Raw genomic sequence first — 24,548 nt, 5'->3', positions numbered from 1 at the left:
AGAGCTAGGAGAGATACAAAATGATCGTAGGGTTTCAGGGAAAGACTAATTATTTTAAGAATAATAGACAAAAATAAATTTACCCAAATTTCTTACCCTTAGAAATCTATTGAGTCCTAATAGCAATCTGGGACTTCCTTTTAAAATTTAGGTTATTAGGTGAGATGAGACTTTTATCAAATACTTCTGAATTGTCACAGATAAGAAAGGTCTGCTAATGTAAAAGTTCCCTGGATGTCTTGGTTCTCGACTTTTATTCAATGGTCCCAAAGAACTGAGTCTTGCTGCCTTAAAAAAAAAAAAAAAAAAAAAAAAAAGTCTGGAACTACAAAGTGTGGTTTAGAAAAAGTATGGTTTATACTTACTTTGAAGTTAATTTTACTACTCTGCATTCCTTCTTTTTGGCTAATTTCACTCAGTCTGCTATTTAATCTTTAATTACAGGCCACAAAAGAAGTAATAGAACGGGAAGCACCAGGGATGGCCCTGGCAATGCTGATGGGATCACTTAATGTTACACCTCTGGGCATGCTCTCTAGGTAAGAAAGTCACCAAAATGTTGCAAATAAAATTAATTCCATACTATTTATCAATACAATGGACTGATAAACCCAAGAAACTTGAGTTATAACACTTAAGTTTGCCCTATTTTTTCCCCCTAGAATTAAAAGTCTTAGTATCCTGTCCAGTCAAATGTCGGACATTAATTTCTTTCAAGTTTTTTCTGTTGGCATATTATATTTAAAGTTTTAAAAAAAATTATGTTACTGCTAAAAGTTGTCAATCCTTACACAGAGAAGAGCCCAGTTTATTAAGATGTAAAATTCTTCTTTTTTGATTATCTGCAATCATTAATTAATATTCATTAATTCTCATCAAATACTAATTTGATAAAACTAAGCAGTAGAATTTCTAAAATTAAGTTGTTCTCACAAGTTAGTAACTTCTATTCCAATTTGTAATTAGATCTATCGATATCTGGTCATGAAAAAAAGCTCAATTAATAGTACATTATTATTACATTAGATTAGTGTATTTAAAACTATGGTTTTGTTGACATAGATGTTGACATCCATCTCAATCTAATGGTTTAGTTATTTATTTGTTATTATTTTAGCAACTCTTAGATTAAAATCTCCTTTAATGAGGACAACATATAACATATCATTTAAGTTAAAGACAGAAGTGTAAATTAGTGAGAATCTGTTGATTAAATAGACAGTTGATCTCAGAGCAACCTAAAAATACACAGCAACTTTATAATATAAGCATTTCACAATCATTATTTATAGCCATTTATTGATCGTATGTGCAGTATGAATATATAAATAAATATATGCTTTTAATGCTTAAAATATGAGTTCTAATGCCCTTTCTTTTACTTGGATTAAGTTTATATCCCATGAAGAGAAGCCACTTGAAAAATAACTAAAAGGAAATGTGAATGGGTCATTAGATACTGTATTCCCTTTGCTATCACAAGTACTATATGGTAATATTTTATTTTAGTAAGAGCAAAAACAGAATTAAAGTAGAATGATAGAGATTTTAAACTTAAAAGACCATGCTGATCTTTAAAGAACTTATATTAACTCTTTTATTCTGTTGGAGATTTTTTTAGCCTTTACTTATATTACTATAGATATGAGGTCAAGAGTCACATTTGATCTCTTTTCTCTATGGAATTAAGTATAGTTATCTTTGAACATAAAATAACTCCTGGCATACAAGGAATATAGTTAAAGAATTAAACTTCATCTCTTGTTAATCCTTATAATAAAGAGGTAATATGCAAATTAACCCTTGTGCCCTCACAAGATGGCTGCCTATGACCAGGCCAGCAGGAGGTTAGTGAGGGACGACCAAACGACTGAACAGCAGGCTGAATGGGGCGACCAGGCCGGTGGGAGCCCATGAGGGGAACCAGGCTGACAGTGGGGGCTGTTGGGGGTGACCAGGCCAACAGGGGGGGCAGTTGGGGGCGACCAGGCCAGCAAGGGGGGCAGTTAGGGGTGACCAGGCCAGCAGAGGGGGGCCATTGGGGGTGACCAGGCCAACATGGGGGGCAGTTGGGGGTGACCAGGTCAGCAGGTGGGGGGCAGTTGGGAGCGACCAGGCCAGCAGGGAGGGGGAAGTTGAGACAACCTGGCCAGCAGCAGGGACAGTTAGGGGCGACAAGGTTGGCTGGGGGGGGGGGGGAGGCTGGGGCAGTTAGGGGCGATCAGGCTGGCAGGAGGGTGCAGTTAGGGGTGAGCAGGCAGGCAGGCAGGCAGGTGAGCGATTAGGATCCAGAAGTCCAGGATTGTGAGAGGGATGTCTGACTGCCAGTTTAGGCCCGATCCCCAGGATATTGGGATATCCCCCAACAGGTCCTGGATTGGAGAAGGTGTAGGCTGGGCTGAGCCCCCTCCCCTCCCCATGCACGAATTTTGTGCACTGGGCCTCTAGTTCTTTTATGATAAAAGCTAGAGTCCCGGTGCATGAAATTCATGCACTTGGGTGGGGGGAGGTCCCTTCGCCCAACTTGTGCCCTCTAGCAGTCCAGGAGCCCTCTGGGGATGTCCAACTGCCTCAGAGGTGAGAGAGGCTCCCGCCACCTTTGCTGCACTCACCAGCCGTGAGCCCAGCTCAGGGCTTCTGGCTGAGCCGCGCTCCCCCTGTAGGAGCACACTGGCCACCAGGGGGCAGCTCCTGCATTGAGCATCTGTCTCCTGGTTGTCAGTGCATGTCATAGCGACCAATTGTTCTGCTGTTTGGTCAATTTGCATATTAGCCTTTTATTATATAGGATTCTAATTTGGCAAGCATAGTAATACTGTATTTGACAGGCCCTATACTAACCATTAGGGATACTAAGAATAGAAAAAAATATATAAGGCCTTGTCCTTAATGATCCCACAGTTAACCCGGAGAACTTGTTCTTCACAACTGTTAAGGTAATCCTTAAAATTGACTATAGATTTCTTGATCCAGTATAGAAATATTACTTTTTGTCTTATTGAAAGATTTTTCTGGATTAATTCCTTTTCCACCTTTTGAATCCACGTAATTACTGAGCACTGGACTGTTGAGTAAGTGGAAAATTAATCAACAGAAGCTGATTCTAATTACCCTGTATCATCTTTATGCTGAAGGTCATCATCTTTATGCTGAATGCTTTGAAAATGAAAAATTATACACATCAGGATAACAGATTCTTCTGACTTTTCTTTCTGTTCATTGCCGACTTAACTGAGAGTTTTCACAGATTTGAAACAGTTAATAGTCTACATGAGTGGAAAAGGAAATTGTAGAATATTTCCATGAATGTTCACTTTTTGGTGCTTTTTAAAGACTTTTTTTAATTCCTATTTTTAAAACAGCTATGATAAGATTTATGCTTCCTTTCGATAGCATTTTTACCTTGTATGTGCTTTGGACTTTGCACATACTTCTATTATAATACATACTATATTGTAATTATTTACTTTCTTGTCTGTATTACCTAATTTGTATAAAACGCTCAAGAACAGGAGCTTTGTCTTATTAATTTTTACATCCTCACCCTGTAAAACAACTTTTAACACATAGTAAGTACTCAAAAAATGTTTATTGTTAAGGTTGTTTTTATTAATAAATCAATACATCCTAATTCTAATAGAATTTTTTTCATGATAATCTATCAAGTTGGTGCCTTGCATTTCTGTTTTTATCTCTAGAGAGCAGAATTAAATAAAAATACCTTTCAAAATCACCACATCTGTTCCAAATCGTTTTTCTCTGTTGGATTACTTAATATACTATAGCTTTTCTGTACAAGAAAGTTGTAAGATAGTATCAAGTATTAGTTAAGAGCATCATCTCTGAAGGCAGATTGGTGGCTTGGGTTCTATTCGGGGTCTACTACTTACTAGCTACTTAACATCTGTTTTGTTTTCTTATCTGTATAATGAGGATGTTAATAGTACCAGTCTTCTTGAATTAAGTGAGTGAGTCCATGTAAAGTACTTAAAAAAACAACTGATTTATGTCTTATTTAAGTATTAATCATTGTTGTTTTTATTGGTTGGGTGTTCTAGTTCTTAAACAAGTCTGTTGGAAACACCTTATAATAGCTTTTTTTCATCTGAAAATACCTTTATCTTACCTTCATTCCTGAAGGATATTGTCATTAGATGTAGAATTCTGAATTGGCAGCTCTTTTCTTTCAGCACATAAAAAAAAAAAAAAAGTTGCACTGTTTCCTGGCTCCATGATTCCTAACCAATCTTAAGTGATAAGGAAAATTATAGCTATAAATGCTTACATTTAAGAAGAAAAGTCTCAAAACAACCACCTAACATTATAGCTTAAGGAACTAGAGAAAAAAGAATGAACAAAACCCAAAACTAGAAGATAAAAGAAAAGAATCCTACCTAATAAAAGAGTAATATGCAAATTGACCACACCTTCGTTACGCCCAAGCCACGCTCACCAGCCAATCAAGGCGAGTATGTAAATTAACCAAACCAAGATGGCAGTTAATTTGCATACATACCTAGGTCCGGGGAACCTCCTCGGCACCCAGGTCACTCCCAGCCGGCCATCAGGCAGAGGTTTTAGGCTTGGGAAGGGGCCAAGCCTGCCATCGGAGGGGCGGGGGTCCCCTTCCTAAGCCTAAAGCCTGGGGAGGAGGCTTTAAGCGTGGGAAGGGGCTGAGCCTGCGATTGGAGGGACGGGGGTCCCCTTCCCAAGCCTAAAGCCTGGGGCAGAGGCTTTAGGCGTGGGAAGGGGCCAAGCCTGTGATGGGAGGGGCAGGTGGTGGGCGGAGGGGGCGGGAACCACTTCCCAAGCCTAAACCTGGGGCAGAGGCTTTAGGCTTGGGAAGGGGCCGAGCCTGCGATTTGAGGTGTGGGTGGGAAACCCCTTCGCAAGCCTAAACCCGGGCGGAGGCTTTAGGCTTGGGAAGGGGCCAAGCCTTCGATCAGAGGTGCGGGGGGGGGGGGCTGGGAGGGAGGACGACTTCTTCCCAAGCCTAAACCTGGGGCGATGGCTTTAGGCTTAGGAAGGGGCCAAGCCTATTATCAGAGGTGCATGCGGGGGACGACCCATTTCCAAACATAAAGCCTGGGGCGGAGGCTTTAGGCTTGGGGAAGTGCTGGGGGGAACCCCTTCCCAAGCATAAAGCCTGGGGCATAGACTTTAGGCTTGGGGAGGTGCTGGGGGGAACCCCTTCCCAAGCCTAAAGCCTGGGGTGGAGGTTTTAGGCTTGGGAAGGGGCCGAGCCTGTGATCGGAGGTTCCGGGCGGGGGTTGGGGCGGACGACCCCTTCCCAAGCCTAAAGCCTGGGGTGGAGGCTTTAAGCTTGGGGAGGTGCTGGGGGAAACCCCTTCCCAAGCCTAAAGCCTGGGGTGGAGGTTTTAGGCTTAAGAAGGGGCAGAGCCTGGGAGGTCGGAGGTGGGGGGAACCCCTTCCCAAGCCTAAACCTGGGGAGGAGGCTTTTGGCTTGGGAAGGGGCTAAGCTTGGGATCAGAGGAAAGGGGAAAAAATCAATGGAAACATATCCTCAGGTGAGGATAAAAAGAAAAATAAAGAAACATCATATTTTATGAAAGACACATCTTGAAAATGCTTAAAGAAGGTTGTCATTTTTTTCATGGTGAAGGGACTGGGGTCTGTGTTGATGAAAACACCTTGGCGGCTGCGGTGACTGACAGTGGCTGCAGCAGAGGGGTGTTGGGGCGGGCGCCTTCCCCTGATCAGCCCAGTAGCCTCAAGCAAAGGGAAGCCAGACTGCGGCTTAGGTCCATAGGACATCCCCTGATGGCTCCCAGTATGTGACAGGGGGCAGGCTGGGCTGAGGGACCCCTCCCCAGTGCATGAATTTCGTGCACCAGGCCCCTAGTAAAGATTAAAGTAGAAATAAATAAAATAGCAAATGGAAAAAGCAATACAGAAAAATTAACTAAACCAAATATTATTTCTTTAAAAAGATCAACAAAATTGGATAATCTAGATGAAATGGACAAATTCCTACAAACACAAAGCCTAGTAGATTGAATCACAAAGGAATAGAAAGTCCAAATAGATCTGTAACTAGTAAGAAGATTGAATCAGTAATCAAAAACCTGCCAACAAATAAAAGGCCTGTATCAAACGGCTTCTCTAATAAGTCTACCAAACATTAAAAAAAAAAAAAATGGATACCAATCCTCAAACTCTTCAAAAAAAATTGAAGAGAAGGAAACATTTCTAACTAATTCTATGAGGGCAGCGCTACCCTATACCAAGGAAAGACAAAAATCTACAATAAAACAACTGACCGATATTCCTTATGAACATTGATGCAAAAATATTCAACTGAATTGATGCAAAAATATTCAACAATATACTAGCAAACTAAATTCAGCAGCATATTGAAAGAATTATGCACCATGATGAAGTGGGATTTATTTCTAGAATGCAAGAATAGTTCTTCATACAAAAAAAAAAAAAAATCAATATACCACAGTGACAAAATAAAAGATTAAAAACACCGAGTATCTCAGTTGATACAGAAAAATTATTTGACAAAATTTAGCATGCATTCATGGTAATGACACTTAATCTGAAATAGCAGCAAACTACCTTAACATAATAAAGGCCTTATATTTAAAAACGCACAGCTGATATAATACTCAATGGTGAAAAACTGAATACTCTTTCTCTAAAATAGGAACAAGACCAGATTGCCAATTTTTGCCACTTAAAAAAAAATGCTATTGGAAGTTGTAGCCGAAGCATTAGGCAAAAATTAATTAATTAATTAGTTAATTAATGGAATTCCAAATTGGGAAGGAAGAAGTGAATTTATTCCTGTTAGACTTAATCTTCTATGTAAAAAAACCTAAAGATTACACACACACACACAACCTATTAGAACTAATAATTATATTCAGCCAAGTTTAAGATACATAATCAACATGCAAAATTCAGTTGTGTTTGTATACATTAACAATGAACAATCAAAAGGAAATTATAAAAACAATTTCATTAACAATAGCATTTAAAAGAATAAAATTCTTAGTCATTATCTTGATCAAGGAGGTGAAAGACTTGTACACTGAAAACTACCAAACATTGCTGAAAGAAATTAAAGACCCATTTAAATGGAAATCCATCCCAGGTTTATGGATTGGAAAATTTAATTATCAAAATGCCATTACTACCCAAAGTAATCTACAGATGTAATGCAGTCCTATCAAAATACATATAGCAACATCCTTTTGCAGAAATAGAAAATTTTATTCTAAAATTTATATAAAATCTCAAGGGACCCAAATATCTAAAACAATATTGAAAAAGAACAATAAAGTAGGAGGACTCTCTCTTCCTAATATCAAAGTTATTTAAAAAGCTACAATAATTAAAACTGTGGTGATGGCATTAAGACAGACTTTTGAGATCAATGGAATAGAATAGAGAGGTCAGACCTGGCTGGTGTGGCTCAGTTAGTTGAGCAGTGTCCCATGCACCAAAAGGTTACTGGTTTGATTCTCAGTCAGAGTATGTGCCCGGGTTGTCGGCGTGATCCCCAGTAAAGGCATGCAGGAGGCAGCCAATCGATGTTTCTCTCACATTCATGCTTTTCTCTCTCCCTCTTTTTTCCTCTCTCTCTAATGTCAATAAAAACATATTTTTAAAAGAGGATTTTTAAAAAAAGAAAGAATAGAGAGGCCAGTTATTTTTGAGAAGGGTACCAAGACAATTCAATGTGGAAAAGATAATCTTCCGCAAATGGTGTTGGGAAAATTGAATATCCACATGAAAAGTATGAAGATGGACCCATACCCTACACCATCTCTATAATAAAGACCCAGGCTATAACACTGTTACCACCTACGCTCGACCAGACCAGAAGTCAGTGCTGGGTTGCCACGCAGCCTGACTGCTTAGGCTGCAGGCTCTCGTGCCCTAGCACTGACTGTTGAGGGGGCTGCGAATCAGGGCCAGAGAGAGGCCTGAAGAGAGAAGCAAGGACTGATCTGTTGCCTCTGTGGCAGCTTTTGACCAGCACTTGCCTCTCTCTTTCTCTCCCAGTCTGGCCAGCAGCCACGGCCAACATTTCTCTCCAGGGCTCCACCTGGGCTGCTGATTAGCCCCGCCTTTCTGATCAGGCTCCCATGATAGGCCTAGAGATGCTGACTGGCATAGAAACCAACCAATCAGAACCAAATCTGGGTGAAGTGTGAGGAACCAATGGCTGCCTAGGAGGTGGAGCTTTTGACGCTGACTGTCATAGAAACTAACTAATCAGAACCAAATCTGGGGGCTTAGAGGTGTTTCTGTCTAGGGAGAGAGGTGGATCCCAAGGCCAGCTTCAGCAATGGCCTTCGCAAATCTAGAGAAAGTGCTCATCAGTGACAGCCTGGACCCTTGCTGCTGGAAGATCCTGGAGAAGCAGGTGGTGGAGAAGCAGAACCTGAGCAAAGAGGAGCTGATAGCCAAGCTGTAGGACTGCGAAGGCCTTATCGTCTGCTCGGCCACCAAGGTGACCACGGATGTCATCAACACAGCAGAGAAGCTCCAGGTCATGGGCAGGGCCGGCACTGGCATGGAAAACGTGGATCTGGAGGCCGCCATGAGGAAAGGCATCCTGGTCATGAACACTCCCAATGGGAACAGTCTTAGTGCTGCGGAGCTCACCTGTGGGATGATCATATGTCTGGCCAGGCAGATTCCCCAGGTGACAGCTTTGATGAAGGATGGCAAATGGGACTGAAAGAAGTTCATGGGAACTGAGTTGAATGGAAAGACCCTGGGAATTCTTGGCCTGGGGAGGATTGGGAGAGAGGTGGCTGTCCGGATGCAGTCCTTCGAGATGAAGACTGTAGGGTACGACCCCATCATCTCACCAGAGGTCTCGGCCTCTTTTGGCATTCAGCAGCTGCCCCTGGAGGAGATCTGGCCCCTCTGTGACTTCATCACTGTGCACACCCCTCTCCTGCCCTCCACGACAGGCCTGCTGAAGAACAGCACCTTTGCCTTGTGCAAGAAGGGCGTGCGCGTGGTGAACTGCGCCCGTGGAGGGATCGTGGATGAGGGCACCCTGTTCCAGGCCCTGCCGTGCAGTGCACGGGCGCAGCGCACGGGCGCAGCGCTGGACTTGTTCACGGAGGAGTTGCCTCGGGACCGCGCCTTGGTGGACCACGAGAACATCATCAGCTGCCCCCACCTGGGCGCCAGCACCAAGGAGGCCCAGAGCCACTGTGGGGAGGAGATCTCTGTCCAGTTCGTGGACATGGTGAAGGGAGGAGCCCTTGCGGGGGTCATGAATGCCCAGGACCTTACCAGCGCCTTCTCTCCACACACCAAACCTTGGATCAGTCTAGCAGAAGCTCTGGGGACTCTGATGCGAGCCTGGGCAGGGTCCCCCAAAGGGACCATCCAGGTGGTAATGCAGGGCTTATCCCTGAAGAATGCCGAGAACTGCCTGTGCTCTGCAGTCATTGTCGGCCTCCTCAAATATGCTTCTAATCATGCGAATGTGAACTTGGTGAACACCAAGCTGCTGGTGAAGGAGGCCGGCCTTAATGTAACCACCTCCCATAACCCCACTGTGCCAGGAGAGCAAGGATGTGGGGAAGGCCTCCTGAGCGTGGCCCTGGCAGGTGCCCCCTACCAGACTGTGGGCTTTGTCCAGGGCACCACACCTGTGCTGCAGGCTCTCAACGGAGCTGCCTTCAGACCAGAGTGCCTCTCCACAGGGGTCTGCCCCTGCTCCTGTTCCAGGCGCAGCCCTCCAACCCTGCCATGCTGCCTACCATGATTGGGCTCCTGGCAGAGGCAGGCGTGCAGCTGCTGACCTACCAGACCTCGGTGGTGTCTGAAGGGGAGACCTGGCACGTCATGGGCATCTCCTCCCTGCTGCCCAGCCTGGACGCCTGGAAGCAGCATGTGACAGAGGCCTTTCAGTTTCATTTCTGACCTTGGAGCTCACCAGGATCAGCCTTGGGGGCTTTGTGATCAACATTGAGAGGCCACATTCCTAGGGCTGACACCATTTACGTGGTCTGACCCCTGTAATAACCACTTAATAAACAGCCCACTCTCCCCCACCCCCCCCCCCAAAAAAAGAACCAAATCTGGGTCAACTGTGAGGAGCCAATGGCTGCCTAGGAGATGGAGCTTTTGATGCTGACTGGCATAGAAACCAACCAATCAGAACCAAATTGGCTGGCAGAGGAGGGCAGTTGAGGGCGAGATCAGACCTGCAGGGGAGGGCAGTTGGGGGCATTATCAGGCCGGCAGGGGAGTGCAGTTGGGGGCAACCAGACTGGCAGGGGAGGGCAGTTGGGGCGAGATCAGGCCGGCAGGGGAGGGCCATTGGGGGTGAGATCAGGCCAGCAGGGGAGAGCAGTTAGGGGCAATCGGGCAGTCAGGCAGAGGCAGTTAGGGGCGATCAGTCAGGCAGAGGCAGTTAGGGGCGATCAGGCAGGCAGGCAGGTGAGCAGTTAGGAGCCAGCAGTCCCAGATTGTGAGAGGAATGTGCGATTGGAGTGGGTGCAGGCTGGGCTGAGGGAATCCCCCCTCTGTGCACGAATTTCATGCACCAGGCCACTAGTATATTAATTAACTTTAAAAGAATCAAAGACCTAAACGTAAGAGTTAAAACTATAAAACTTATGGAAGAAAACTTCAGGGGAAAGCTTGATGACATTAGATTTTGCAGTGCTTTCTTGAATATAATATCAAAAGTAATAAAATAAAATATAGACAAGTTGGACTTAGTCAACATTAAAAACTTTGTGCCTCAAAACACACTATCAACAAAATAAAATGACAACCACAGAATGGTAAAAAAAAAAAAAAAAATTTGCAAGTCATATATCTGATAAGGGTTTAATATCCAGAATATGTAAAGAACTCCAACTCAAAAACAAAACAAACACCCCAATTTAAAAATGGGCAGAGGACTTGAATAGGTATTTCTCCAAAGAAGATATACAAATGATCAATAAGCACATGAAAAGATACTCAATATCAGTAATCATTAGAAAAATGCAAATCAAAACTACAATGAGATATCACTTCACACCTATTAGGATGGCTGTTATCGAAAACAGACAGACAAACAGAAATTCAAGCATTGGTGAGGATGTAGGGAAATTGGAACCCTTGTACATTGTTGGTGGGAATGTAAAATGGTGCAGCTGTTGTTTAAAATAGTATGGTCACTACTCAAAAAAATTCAACATAGAATTACCATATTACCCAGCAATTCCACTTCTGGGTATATGCCCAAAATAAGTGAAAGCAGAGACTGGAATAGATACTTATATGCCAATGTTTATAGTGTTATTCACAACAGCCAAAAGGTGGATGCAACTCATATGTCCATTTATGAATGGATGAATGGATAAACAAAATGTGTTATATACATACAATGGAATATAAGTTAGCCTTAAAAATGAATTTCTGATACATTATGCAACATGGGTGACCTTAGAGATGTGCTAAGTAAAGTAAACTAGACAAAAGGACAAATATTATATGATTCCACTTATATGAAGTCAAATACATAGATACAGAAAGTAGAACAGTGATTACCCAGGGTGGGGAGGGTGGAACATGGAGTTATTGTTTATTGGACAGTTTCAGTACAGAATGATGACAAAGTTCTGGAGATGCATAGTGATGGTTATACAGCAGGGTGAATGTACTTAATGCCAATGAACTAAACACTTAAAATTGGTTAAAATGGTAAATTTCATGGTATGTATACTTCACCACAATTTAAAGAAATGCTTTAGGATAGTAAATACAGCATGCATGGCATACAGATTTTCTTGGTATATTTCTACAATACATCAGACACAGCTTCCAATTCAGCATCACAGGAAGTGCATCAGGTTGCAAAAGACAAGTGAGACAGACTTGGGATGAATAACTACTGCAGCACAGGAAAGCTGGTACCTTTTCCCTTCTCTCACCAACCTAATATATTTTTTATGTTCTATAGTCCCTATAAGAGTTTTTTGATAGCTGAATTCCATTCATCGTAAGTCATATAATAAACAATCTGGGCCCTTCCAGAAATGGTCCAGGTGGAAGGAAAACTGGAAAGACTTGGGAGCTGAGGGGCGAGTGAAGGTCATGCCTCCCCCTGGGAAAGTTTCCCAAAAGGAGAACCTGGACCTACAGTGTGAATAGGGGTCTTGCTCCTTTCTGTGGCCATGTAGGACTTCTGTGAACATGTCACTCAGCACCTGCAGAAGTACCTGCCCAGCTTGGGAGAGGAAGAAGAGGAGGACGAGGATCTACTGGAGGAAGAATACTCCTGCATATGGCAGGAGTGTGGCCTTTGTCCTCTGGACAGTTCTGCTGACCTTATCTACAATGTCTACTACCACTGCTACCATACCGTGCTAAAACAGTAGGCGCTGCCATCCTGCAGAGCCATAACAACTTCAGCCCTTGCATTTGGACTTCCACAGCTACAACACGACCCAACATCCCTGACTACCCATGTCTGTGGGATCACTGTGAGAGCTCCTTCAATAATCCTGAGTGGTTCTGTTAGCATGTGGAAGGGCATAGCCTGTGTTATGAATACAAAGCAGTTGGAAAAGACAACCATGTGGTGCTCTGTGGCTGGAAAGACTGTACCTGTACCTTCAAGGACCACTGTAAGCTTCATAAGCACATCCGTAGCCATACCCAGGAAAAGGTGGTGGCCTGCCCCACATGCAGGGGCATGTCTGTCAACAATACCAAGTTCTTAGATCACATCCATTGCCAGACCTCATTGGGGATCAGCAATGCTTCCAGTGCTCTCACTGTTCCATGACATTTGTGACTGACAGGCTATCTGTGGGACCACATGCATAACCATGTGAATCAGTATAAGTGTCCTCTAAGTGATAATGACCTGTCTGCTGCCATCCTCCCTCTGCAACCACATGCACTTTCACCACAGTGAGGACTGGCCTTTTGACTTCTAGAAGCACCTGGATACCCATAACAAGGACCCAGCATACAGGTATGATTTTGAGAACTGCAACTTCAGTGCCCGAGCCCTCTGCTCTGTCAAGTCCCATTACCGAAAAGTGCATAAAGGTTACTCAGAGCCAAAGTACAAATGTCACGTGTGTAACAAATGCTGCACAAGGAGCCAAAGTCTCGACATGCATCTTCACAAGAAGCACCAGTTCAAGTGGCCCTCAGGGCACTTGAACAAGGAACATGAAGATGGCTACATGTGGCTGTAGTTAGTTGGCTATGAAAGTGTAGAGCTGACACAACAACTGCTGTGCCAACCACAAGAGGGATTGGACCTGAGAGCATCACTGAATGAGAGCAGCCTGCAGAGCATCATTCTAGAATCAGTATCAGGGGAGTCAGGACCCCAGGAAGAGGTGGAAGAGGAGAGCAGAGGTGGTGAGGGGATAGCCCTCTCAGCCTCTCATGGCACCTCCAGTCCTGACATCCAAGTGGTGAATCAGACCAAAGCCCAAGAGATTGTCTACTATGTGCTGTCCAAAGACCCAGGAGAGCCTCCACACCCAGCACCTGAACCCCCCTCAAGGAGCATCATGGAAAAGCTTCAGGGAATAGCTGAGGAATCAAAAGTCCAGATGGTCTAAAGGTGGTTGAGCATGACCATTCCTAACCCAGGCTTGGGTGTGAGCCAGGCTGGTGGCAGTGCCCCTTTGGGCAGTCCTTGCCAATGGATGCCTTTTAGAGTGGTGCTCAGAGCAGTGTGGTCCATTCTGTACCTGGCTTGCATCACTCAGGAGACTCTAAGGACTTTTCTGCCAGGCCATGTTTTTGTGGGGATCCTGAGGAGTTTGGACTTTTCGGGGAGGATACCCTGGTTGTATATATTCTTGTAGAGGAAGCTAGTAGCAGGCTTAACCATGATCCCTAATGATTAAAATCCTGAGCTTGCATCCATTCCCGTCTTTAGGGTTTCCCAGGCCCAGGGATGACATGTAACTAGTCTCTGCAGTGGCCCTTTCATCCCAGCCAGCTGAGGCAGTGTGAACCAGGCAGCCATTTCCCTCCAAAGGGTTCCTCCTACAACCCAAGGACTTCCATGTTATTCTGAGGGATGAGCCTGGGGGCACTGAGTGTGTATATGTGCTTCTGCTGTTACAAAAAATAAACAATCTGAGTAACATGGCTCAAGTTCCTCATGGTATCTTCAGAGCCTTGCATAGCAACTCTAGTGCAGCTTTAGTTCCAAAGCATCTAGAGCACAGGATCAGTTCAGTGCATTTTTTTAAGTAAGCAATTTTGAACCAGAATTATCTCTTTAATTATCTCCTTGACTTTGGAAAAGGTTGAGTCCAGCTGTTATCTCCTCAATACCATAACCACATAATGGCATAGGTTTGGACTACTTGTGTAATATGAAAACCATCAAGTAAAGGAAAATTTAATTTAAAGTGTCTCTGTGTTAGAAGTGTCCCAACCATTGGACTGACATAAATCCTCTCTTCAGGAATTATACTTCAACCTAAACCTCAAAGACTTGTCACAGATAAAGTTCTACAGAAATTAGCAGGTCACCCACACAAGTATCAAGGCACATTAAGGAATGAAAGACCTGAAAGACTTAAATTCCTGGTATCAGACAGAATAAAAAGAAATAATGTAATATATCTAAGAGAACTAAAAAAGAAGCTGGAAAATTATATTTAAGTAGCAAGTAGTTTTAAAAGAATGAAACATATATTTAGATAGCTAAAATATAATACTGAAAATATTAAAATAAATAGATAGATTAGACTGCAGATTATATATAATTAAAGAGAGAATTAGGGAACTAGAAGAAAATATTTGAAGAAATTATCCAGAATGCAGTTCAGATTGACAGACATAAAAATTAAGAAGCATTGAGAATACAGTGAGAATATCTATATATATAAAAGACTGAGTGTCCATCTGACTGTCCGACCGGTAGCTATGATGCGCAATGACCACCAGTGGGCAGATACTCAATGCAGGAGCTGCCATGATGCACACTGGCCATTTAAAAATAAACGGCACCACGGACCTGGCACCGACATACCAACACTTGGCTTCCCCCAAGTGGGACACAGGCCCCTCCACCACCCCAGAGCAACAGCCCATCAAATCGCAGCCAACACTGCCAAGACCCCATGGTGCAAAATGCAGCCCAGCCCAGCCTGGAAATGGTGGCTGTGGGTGCCAGGTAATGACGTCACGTAGCATCACCCAGCTTCCTCTCCTTGGTGACTAGCCTCCTTGTAGTTTCTTTAGCCCAGGAACCTGACTTGCTTTATAGCCAAGTGCAAACATTTCACAGTTTAACCAAATGTCTGTGAAGTGTTTTCCCGTGTCTCATCTCATTTGATCCTCACAGAAGTCCTGGAGTAGGTAGATAGGAGACTCAGTAGAATCCCATTTTCTTTTCATTAGCTGGAAAATGAAGATTTAGAAAGTTTAGAAACTTGACCCAACTGAAAAGAAGTAAGAAATGGTGGAACTTGAAAATGATTTCAGGTTTTCTCACTGTGCAGAATATAGTCAAACACTGCCACAGTTAAATATTTCACTCTTTGTTCTCTTTTGTTCTCATGGTCTACAATAATAATCTGCTTCAGGTTGATATTTACTGCTATGTTGTTGACAATTACCTGAAAGAGAAGTTGGGTTGCTTCACTGGGCTGGAAAAAATTTAGCTAAAGCAAAAAGCAGGTCTAATTAAGCAAGTTTATCTATTTATATAAAGCTCTCGCTGGCACCAATTGCACGCATGTGTTTCCATCTGTCATTCTCAATTGTGAATTTGGTTGACACTTCTATTATAGAGAAAGGGCGAATAGCGATATTAAAATATTTCTTCTAATTAATTTCCTTTCAATGTGCACAAATCTGTGCACCAGGCCTCTAGTATAAATTATAACTGGAGTTCAGAAAGAGATAATAGAGAATGAAGGAAAGGAAATGTTTGACAAATAATACCAAAAACAATTTCAAAATCTTGAAATACTTCAATCTTCAATTCAGGACCCAAACAAATCAGTAGCTGGATGAATATAAAGAAATCTATATCTGGCACATCATAGTAACACTATAAAATACCATGGAAAAGAGATCTTAAAATTGCCAGAAAATGAAATGTATGATATGTAACTTACACTTTAATATAGTTGTAGAGATGCACAACTCTATATCTTGGAATTATAATTTTGATTTTTTTCTCTGTAATAAACAATAAATGGCATATTATTATTTGGCTATAGATTTCTTTGCTTAATAGCAATATTAAACACTTATATATGATTATTTACTTTGTATTTCCTCATTTGTAAGTTGCATATTCACTTCATTTATCAATTTTAGGCTAGTCTGCTTTTTTATTGATTTTATGAGTCTTTTACATATTAACAGTTTAAGTCATATTTTTCTAATTAGTTCTTTGTGCACTTTTATATTTATTTATAGTATTTTGTCAAATGGAAATTTCAGTTTTATGAATATAAATCTTTCTAAAATTGGAGAGAGCAAAAACACAAAACACCTAAAATTAAACAGCCATTTGACTAATTGTTAACCTCTTAACAATAATTGAAACAAGATACTGAAATAATGCTTTCAATGTGCTGAAAGATAATAATTGATAGCCAAGAATTACACATCCAGTAAAGTTGTCATTCAGGAATGAAGGAGGGAAGAAATGTCATTTTCCTACTTATAGAAATCGGTGATTTTATCACCCAAACAACCGCACTTAAAGAATTTAAAAGATATCCTTCTTGCAGATGAAATTTTATCTCAAATGAAGAGTTGAGGATTCAAGAAGAAAAAGAGAATAAAGACAGTGGTAAATATATGAGTAAAATTATTTAATGTACCATGTAAAACAATAAAAATAATGTCTGCTTTATACGAGAAAAATATGCTGGAACATTCTTGGAAAATAGATTCTAAATTCCATAACACATGGTAAGCTTTTTAAGCTAAAGATATAACATTATTGTTAGTAAAGGTAAATTCATGGCCATGATACTTAGAAAAGAAACTATATTATCATGGATGGGATGAACCTACAAGAATCCCAGAGGATTGTATTAATTCAATTTTGTATGCTTAGTATATAAACACCTCAAAAAAAGACCTTACTGAAATGGAAAATAGTGGTTTACCTGATAAAGAATTCAGAATAAGGGTCATAAAGACACTCATCAAGGTCAGGAGAACAATGTATGAACAATGTGAGAATATCAACAAAGAGAAAATATAATAAAGTGTCAAACAGAAACCACAGAGCTGAAGAATACAATAAATGAACTGAAAAATTACAGTAGGGAGGTTCAACCACACTAGATGAAGCAGAAGAGAGGATCAGCAAACTTGAAGACAAGGCAATGAAATTCATCCGTCAGCAGAGTAAAAGGAAAAAGAAAAATGGTGAAGATAGCTTAAGGGACTCACATGACAACATCAAGTGGATTAATATCCACATTATAAGGATCCCAGAAGGAGAGAAGAAAGAAAAAGGGCCAGGAAACTTATTTGAAGAACCCATGGCTGAAAATGTCCCTAACCTGGGGAAGGAAACAGACATTCAGATCAGGAAGCCCACAGATTTCCAAATAAGAAAAATCTAAAGAGACCCACACAAGGACACATTGAAATTAAATTATCAAATGTTAGGGAATCTTAATAGCAGCAAGAGAACAACTATAGGGTGTTCCAAAAAATGCATATACCCTTTACATCATTATAAAGACAGTGTTTATTAAAATACATTTCATTTTCAAAAATGTAATAGAATCAGCTGTTAAAGTATGTATACTCTTTTGCATTTATATATAAGGAAACTTCCATAAGATTACTAATAGATTTTTTCAGCAAAAACTTTATCACCCTAGCCAGGTGTGTCAGTTGGTTGGAGCATCATCCTGTACCCCAAAAAGGTTGTGGGTTTGAGTCCCAGTCAGAGCACATTCCTAGATTACAGGTTTGATCCCTGGTTAGGGTGCTTACAGGATGCAACCAATCAGTGTTTTCCTCTTCCTCTCCTTCTCCCTCTCCTTCTCACCCTTCTTTTTGCTCTAAAAAAATTAATTAAAACATACCCTCAGGTGAAGATTAAAACAAACAAAAAAAACCTTTGTAGGCCAGAAGGGAGTGGCATGATATATTTAAAGTGCTGAAAGAAAATAAAGTTTTTCAACCAAGATACTCTACCCAACAAAATTGTCCTTCAGAATTGAAGGAGAGAAGAAGAGTATATAAGACAAGAAAAAATTGAAAGAATTCAGTGTGACTAGACTGACCTTATAAGAAATGTTAGAGGGACTTCTGTAAGCTGAAACAAAGGGTACTAATCAGTAACAGGAAAACTATATGAAGGTATAAATTTCACTAGTAAAGGTAAATATATAGTTCAATTTAGAATTAAAAGTAGAACATGTGAACAGACTAATTATTAGTAAGGAGATTAGTATTAGTAATCTAAAACCTCTCAAAAAAAAAAAAAACTTGCAGGACCAGCTAGCTGGCTTCACTGGATAATTCCATCAAACATTTAAAGAAAAATTAATACAAGTCCTTCTCGAAAGTAATACAAATTCTCACCAAAATAGAAGAGGATAGAACATTTCCCCAATCATTTACATGCCAACATTACCCTGATACCAAAACCAAGCAAAGACACTACAAGAAAACAAAATTATAAGCTAATAGGCCTGATGAACATAGATGCAAAAATTCTCAACAAAATATTAGCCAACTGACTACAAAATTGCATTAAAAGAATAATACATTATGATGAACTGGTTATTCCAGGGATGCAAGGATGAATTAACAGCCACAAATTCATCCATCTGATAGACCATTTTAACAAAACAACAAATACATGATCATCTCAATAGATGCAGAAAATGCATTTGACAGAAGTTAACATTCATTCATAATGGAAACTCAACAAAGTGAATATAGAGGGAATGTTTCTCAACATAAGAAAAATCATTATGACAGATCTACAGCTAATAACATACTTAGTGGTGAAAAACTGAAAACTTTTCCCCTAAGATCAGGAACAAGACAAGGACAACTACTCTTGCCACTTTTATTCAAGATAGTACTGGAAGTCTTAGAGCAATTACACAAGTAAAAGGGGAAAAAATGCCACCTAAAATAGAAGGAAGAAGTAAAACTGCCTCTATTTGCAGATGACATATTATATATAGTAAACCATAAAGACTTCACCAAAAAAAATAAAATAGAACAAATAAATTCAGTCAGTAAAGTTGCAGGATACAAAATCTATAATAATAAAAGAGTAATATGCTAATTAGACCAGATGACCTTCTGGACAAAGTTGGGACTGCAAGGGAAGCCCAGGTCCTGGGTGTTTGCCGGCGGCCGGAGGGAAGCCCGGGTCCCAGGTGCCAGAGGGAAGCCGGTGCTGGCAGCTGGGGGAAGGAAGGCCTACTCATGTACAAATTTCGTGCACTGGTCTTCTAGTCAATATATAAAACTTATTTGCATTTCTATACAGTAATAATGAACTACCAGAAAGAGAAATTTAAAAAAAAAAGCAATCCCATATATAATTGCATCAAAAAGAATAGACTACCTAGTAATAAATTTAACCAAGGAAGTGAAAAATCTATACACTGAAAATTATAAGACATTGATGAAAGAAATTGAAGTCTAAAATAGATATTTCATGCTCATGGATCAGAAGAATTAATGTTAAAATCTGCACATTCATTGCAATCCTTATCAGAATTTCAATGGCATTTTTTCATGAAAATAGGATAATCCTAATGGAACCATAAAAGACCCTAATAGCAAAGCATCTTTAGAAAAAAGAAAAATCACTTCCTGATTTCAAGGTATATTACAAATAGTAATCAAGACAGTATGGTATTGGCATAAAACCAGACACACGGAGAAGTGAACAAAATAGAGAATCCATAAATAAATCCACATATGTATGGTCTATTAATTTACAACAAAGGAACCAAGAATATACCATGGGGAAAAGGATAGTCTCTTCAATAAATGGTGTTGGAAAGACTGTCTAGCCACATGCAAAATAACGAAATATGACCCCTATCTTACACCATACACAAAAGTCAACTCAATATGGATTAAAGACTTTAATATAATACCTGAAGCTGAAGATGGATTAAAGACTTGAATGTAATACCTGAAGCCCTAAAACTCTTAGAAGAAAGAGTAGGGAGTAGGCTCCTGAACATTATTCTTGGCAGTGCTTTTCTGAAATTAACTTAAAAAACAAAGGCAACAAAAGCAAAAATCAGCGAGTGGGACAACATAAAACTAAAAGTTTCTGTACAGCAAAGGAAACTGTCAACCAAATGAAAAGGCAACTTAAAATATGGGAAAATATTTGCAAATAATATATCTGATAAGAGGTTAATATCCAATTATATATAGAAGTCATATAACTCAATAGAAAAAGCAAACAACCTAATTTAAACATGGACAGAGGATATGAATACATATTTTTTGCAAAGAAGACATCCAGATGGCCAACAGGTACATGAAAAGTGATCAGTCGATATCACTAATCATCAGGGACATACAAATCCAAAGGACAATGAGTTATCACCTCACACTTGTTAGAATGTCCATGATCAAAATACAGGAGGTGAGAGGATGTGGAGGAAAGGGAACTCTTGTACACTGTTGGTGAGAATGTAAATTGATTCATGTACTATGAAAAGAGTATGGAGGTTCATCAGAAATTAAAAATAGAAGTACCATCTGATCCAGCTATTCTACTTCTGGTTATTTATCCAAAGGAAATGATAGTCACTGTCTCAAAAAGATACCTGCACCCCCATGTTCATTGGATCATTGTTTATAATAGCAAACACATAGGGAGAACCTAGGATTCCATCAATAGATGAATGAATAAAGAAAAAATATATACATAGTTTTTGAAGAAATGATGGCTAAAAGTTCCCTATCCAGGGGAAGAACATATATATGTGCAATGAAATATTCACACACACACACACACACACACACACACACACACACACACAAAGGAAATCCTGCCACTTGCAACACTATGGATGGACCTTGAGTGCATTTACTAAGTGAAATCAGTCCAAGAAAAAACAAATACTGTATAATTTTATATGTGGAATCTAAAAATAACCAGACCCATGACACAGAGAACAGATTGATGGTTGCCAAAGGCAGGATTGAGGAGTGGGTGAAATGGGTAAAGGTGTTTAAAAGGTAAGAACTTCCACTTATAAATAAACTAGAGGCCCAGTGCATGAAATTTGTGCACTGGCAGGGTTCCTAGGCCTGGCCAGCGATCAGGGCTGATCGGGGCCTTCCAGCTGCCAGCCGGGGCCTCCCTTCCCTGGTTGCTGGCTGCCAGCTGCTGGCCGGGGCCTTCCTTCCTTCTGCGCCACCCCCTGGTGGTCAGCGCAAGTCATAGCGAATGATAGAACTCCCAGTCTCCTGGTCAAACTCTGGGGACACTTTGCATATTAGCCCTTTATATACATAGAAGATTCTGGGGGGTGTAATGTACAGTAGTTAATAATCCTGTATTGTATATTTGAAAGTTTCCAAAACAGTAAATTGTAAGAGTTCTCATCACAAGAAAAAAAACTGTAACTGACGTGATGGATGTTAACTAGATTTATTGTGATAATTATTTTGTAGTATATATATCAAATCATTATGTTCTACACCTAAAACTAATACAATGTTTTTTGTCAATTATATCACAATTGAAAACAAAAGAATATGGAAAGTTTTAAATAAATAGCTATAAACTCTTCTCTTTGTGAACAGGAAAATTAAAAAAAAGAAAATAGGAGATAATTTTAGGTTATTTCAGAGAGTGAGAGTAGTTAAAGAATAAACTCTATCATAGAAGTTTTAGAAAAATATTCTTATATGACTTTTAAATATTAGCTGTGCAATTTTAGGAATAGACTAATCAATACTTTTGTTTTCAAATGATGACCATGAGATGTTGCCAGGTGCATGTAACACAGTCGGTTATTGGTAGAGCATGATTACAATTCTCATATGATATCCAGACCTTCAGTTTTTATCTCAGTCTTCCAGTCCTTTTCTAGTATTTATGTGTCTTATCTAACCACTTGGTTTAAAGTGGCTTGGAAATTGACAGTGATCTATGAAAGACCTTTTACTTTAAATTGACTCTTTACCAATGGATCTGTTAACAACTGAGGTCTCCAAACTCCCCACTGCCATTCATTTGCAAGACACCTTATTTTACTTTAAAACTTAATGACTTCTTAGAAGAGCTCAAATGCTTCACTTAGTTCTTGAGCACCTTATGTGTTACATTTTGAAACATAAATATTATGTTAAGTATTTTGATATACTATCTCATTAAAATCTTACAACTGTGAGTTATCAAGAATCTGAAGTTAGAGAGAGATAATTTGACCATTATTTCTTTAAAGTGGCTTTAATTTATTCTGATTCCATGTTCAGTGCATTTTTCCCATCCACCACACACCATCATTAAAAAACCTCAGCCAGATTTCCCAATTTGTATACCAATTGATGAATCTCTAGCCATAATTATATTCCTAAAACAGTTGTTCACATGTAAAGAACAGTGATTGATTTTTGTTGTTTAATATATTTAAACCAGCTTTTCATTACCATTTAGTATTCATCCAGTTTATCTTTCCTTTTAGGCCTGTATGTGGAATCAGAGGGAAAACTCTCATAATTAACTTGCCAGGTAGCAAGAAAGGATCTCAGGTAAGAAACCTTAAGAATTATGTGATTTCATGTTCTTGAGAATTATATGGTTTAGTGTACAAAGTTTTGGCCAGCTGTGAAATTTAGCCAACCAAAGAGTTGGAGCACTCCACAAGACTACCCTCACTTCTGACACCGATTGCAAGTCAGTATATTTCCATAACCACTCTCAGTTTCAATAATTCATTAAATACTTACAGAACTCACTGAAGAGGTATACCCACAATTATGGCTTATTGCAGGGAAAGGATGCAGGTTAAAATCCACCAAGGGAAGAAGTGCATTAGACAGAGTACAGGAGAGTTACCAATTAGGAACTTCTGTTATTTTCTCCCTGTGGAGTCATAAATGCATTAATATCCTGGCATCAATGTGTAGTAACACAGGGAGCATTGTCAATCAGGGAAGAGCCAAGCCTTTGGTGTTCAAGGTTTTACTGGGGCTCATCAAATACTGCTCATATGGCTAACTTTTAGTCTCTAGCCCTTCCCAGAAGTTGGGCTGATACCTTTAATGTCCAACACTTTCCAGAAGTAAAACTGATACCACATTGCCCAAAGCCCCATAATAAATCACACTGTTAGACTGTCTGGTATCTTTGTACTTTCCCAGTACAAAGACACTCGTATCACTTATCAGTTACTGAGGGCAAAAGCCAGACTCTCTTTGAATAAAGTTAATTCTTTATTAGACCAGCTACCCCCTAGTCTTTGGTCAAGGCTATATGACAGCTAAATAATTGTATTTGTTTGGCTGGACATCTATATTGACTATAGCATTTTTATTATAAACACAAAAACAATATAAGTGTGAATATGCCTAAGATTTGGAGAAGCCAGTGTGGGATTGGGATAGATTTTAAGAAATAGCTAATCCATCCTCTATAGCCATTATATACATTTTCATATTTTTGTACTAATTTACTGATTTTTTTCACCTTAAACTACTATTTGTAGTTTATGATACATTCATAGAACTATTTACCATAGAAATTAGCTCTGTTGCTCAGGTCAGTTATTTTCCATTGATACTACAATTTTGAGGAGGCTTTAACTCTGTTTCCCAGTACATATAACCAGTTTTATAATCTTACTATAGTGCCAATATTATAACATATCACAGTATAGTAGTAGATACAATGTGAAAAATAAAAGTCAGAAGATACTGGCACATAATTGAATTCCTGCACATACATTCAGTTACCCTTGTCCATCATCATATCATATGACAACAATGCTTCCCAGAATGATGCTACTCAGATTTAAGGTTTGTCAGGTTCCAAAAGCAATAGTCTCAACAACATATGGCTTTTCCCTTTCTGCCATCTATTACAACTGAGCTAAGAAACAACATCATCTCTTGTTCTAAACCTCTTTTGATACACCAATATATTGGATTGCCCTCATTGCATAAACCATTTATTCACTCATTTACCTTTAGCTACCATTTCTTCTCTCAGTTTATACCCAAACTTTTCCTTAGAAAATCTTTGATGAGACAATTGGTTTGGCCACTGTGTGATCCAGATTGCCACCAGGAATACTTGTTTAGCAAGTGCATCCCACCCAGTTCATTTCCTTTCATATAAGGTAGGGTTACTTACATACAGAACTAGTAGGCACTCACAGTTGCAGTCCTGGTCCTAGGACTACTACATCTGATAGGGGGGAAAGTTGAGGTGACATGGGGGAAAAAGTAATGTCCTAAAGTAAAAAGTATGTCATAAGAGCATCCTCCTCTGACCCTCTCTTCCCCAGAAAAGTAGAGGAATCTGTCTAATGGGGACCATCCCTTGGACTCTCTCATATTGAGTATGATCAATTAAGGTG

The 24,548-nt window shown here is 40.1% G+C and overlaps 2 protein-coding genes and 1 pseudogene across 2 annotated transcripts in view; all 3 read left to right on the top strand.

Annotated features, from left to right (window-relative positions):
- Positions 1 to 24,548, top strand: part of GPHN (gephyrin) — a 425,375-nt gene that overhangs the window by 217,714 nt on the left and 183,113 nt on the right. Inside the window, exons 5-6 of the mRNA XM_008138937.3 lie at positions 445 to 539; positions 22,653 to 22,719. Coding sequence (XP_008137159.1) covers positions 445 to 539; positions 22,653 to 22,719 — 162 coding nt within the window. The remainder of the gene's footprint in view (positions 1 to 444; positions 540 to 22,652; positions 22,720 to 24,548) is intronic.
- LOC103297100 (D-3-phosphoglycerate dehydrogenase-like) lies at positions 8,324 to 9,924 on the top strand. Its single transcript, XM_054715983.1, is given in 2 exon segments — positions 8,324 to 9,689; positions 9,692 to 9,924. Coding segments are annotated over 2 exon segments (1,599 nt in total).
- Positions 12,094 to 13,583, top strand: LOC103283865 (histone H4 transcription factor-like; annotated as a pseudogene).

This window comes from Eptesicus fuscus, chromosome 5 (assembly GCF_027574615.1).
Source record: "Eptesicus fuscus isolate TK198812 chromosome 5, DD_ASM_mEF_20220401, whole genome shotgun sequence".
Taxonomy (NCBI): Eukaryota; Metazoa; Chordata; class Mammalia; order Chiroptera; family Vespertilionidae; genus Eptesicus; species Eptesicus fuscus.
The sequence above is the reverse complement of the archived record's forward strand: the minus strand, read 5'-3'. Positions and strand labels throughout refer to the sequence as shown.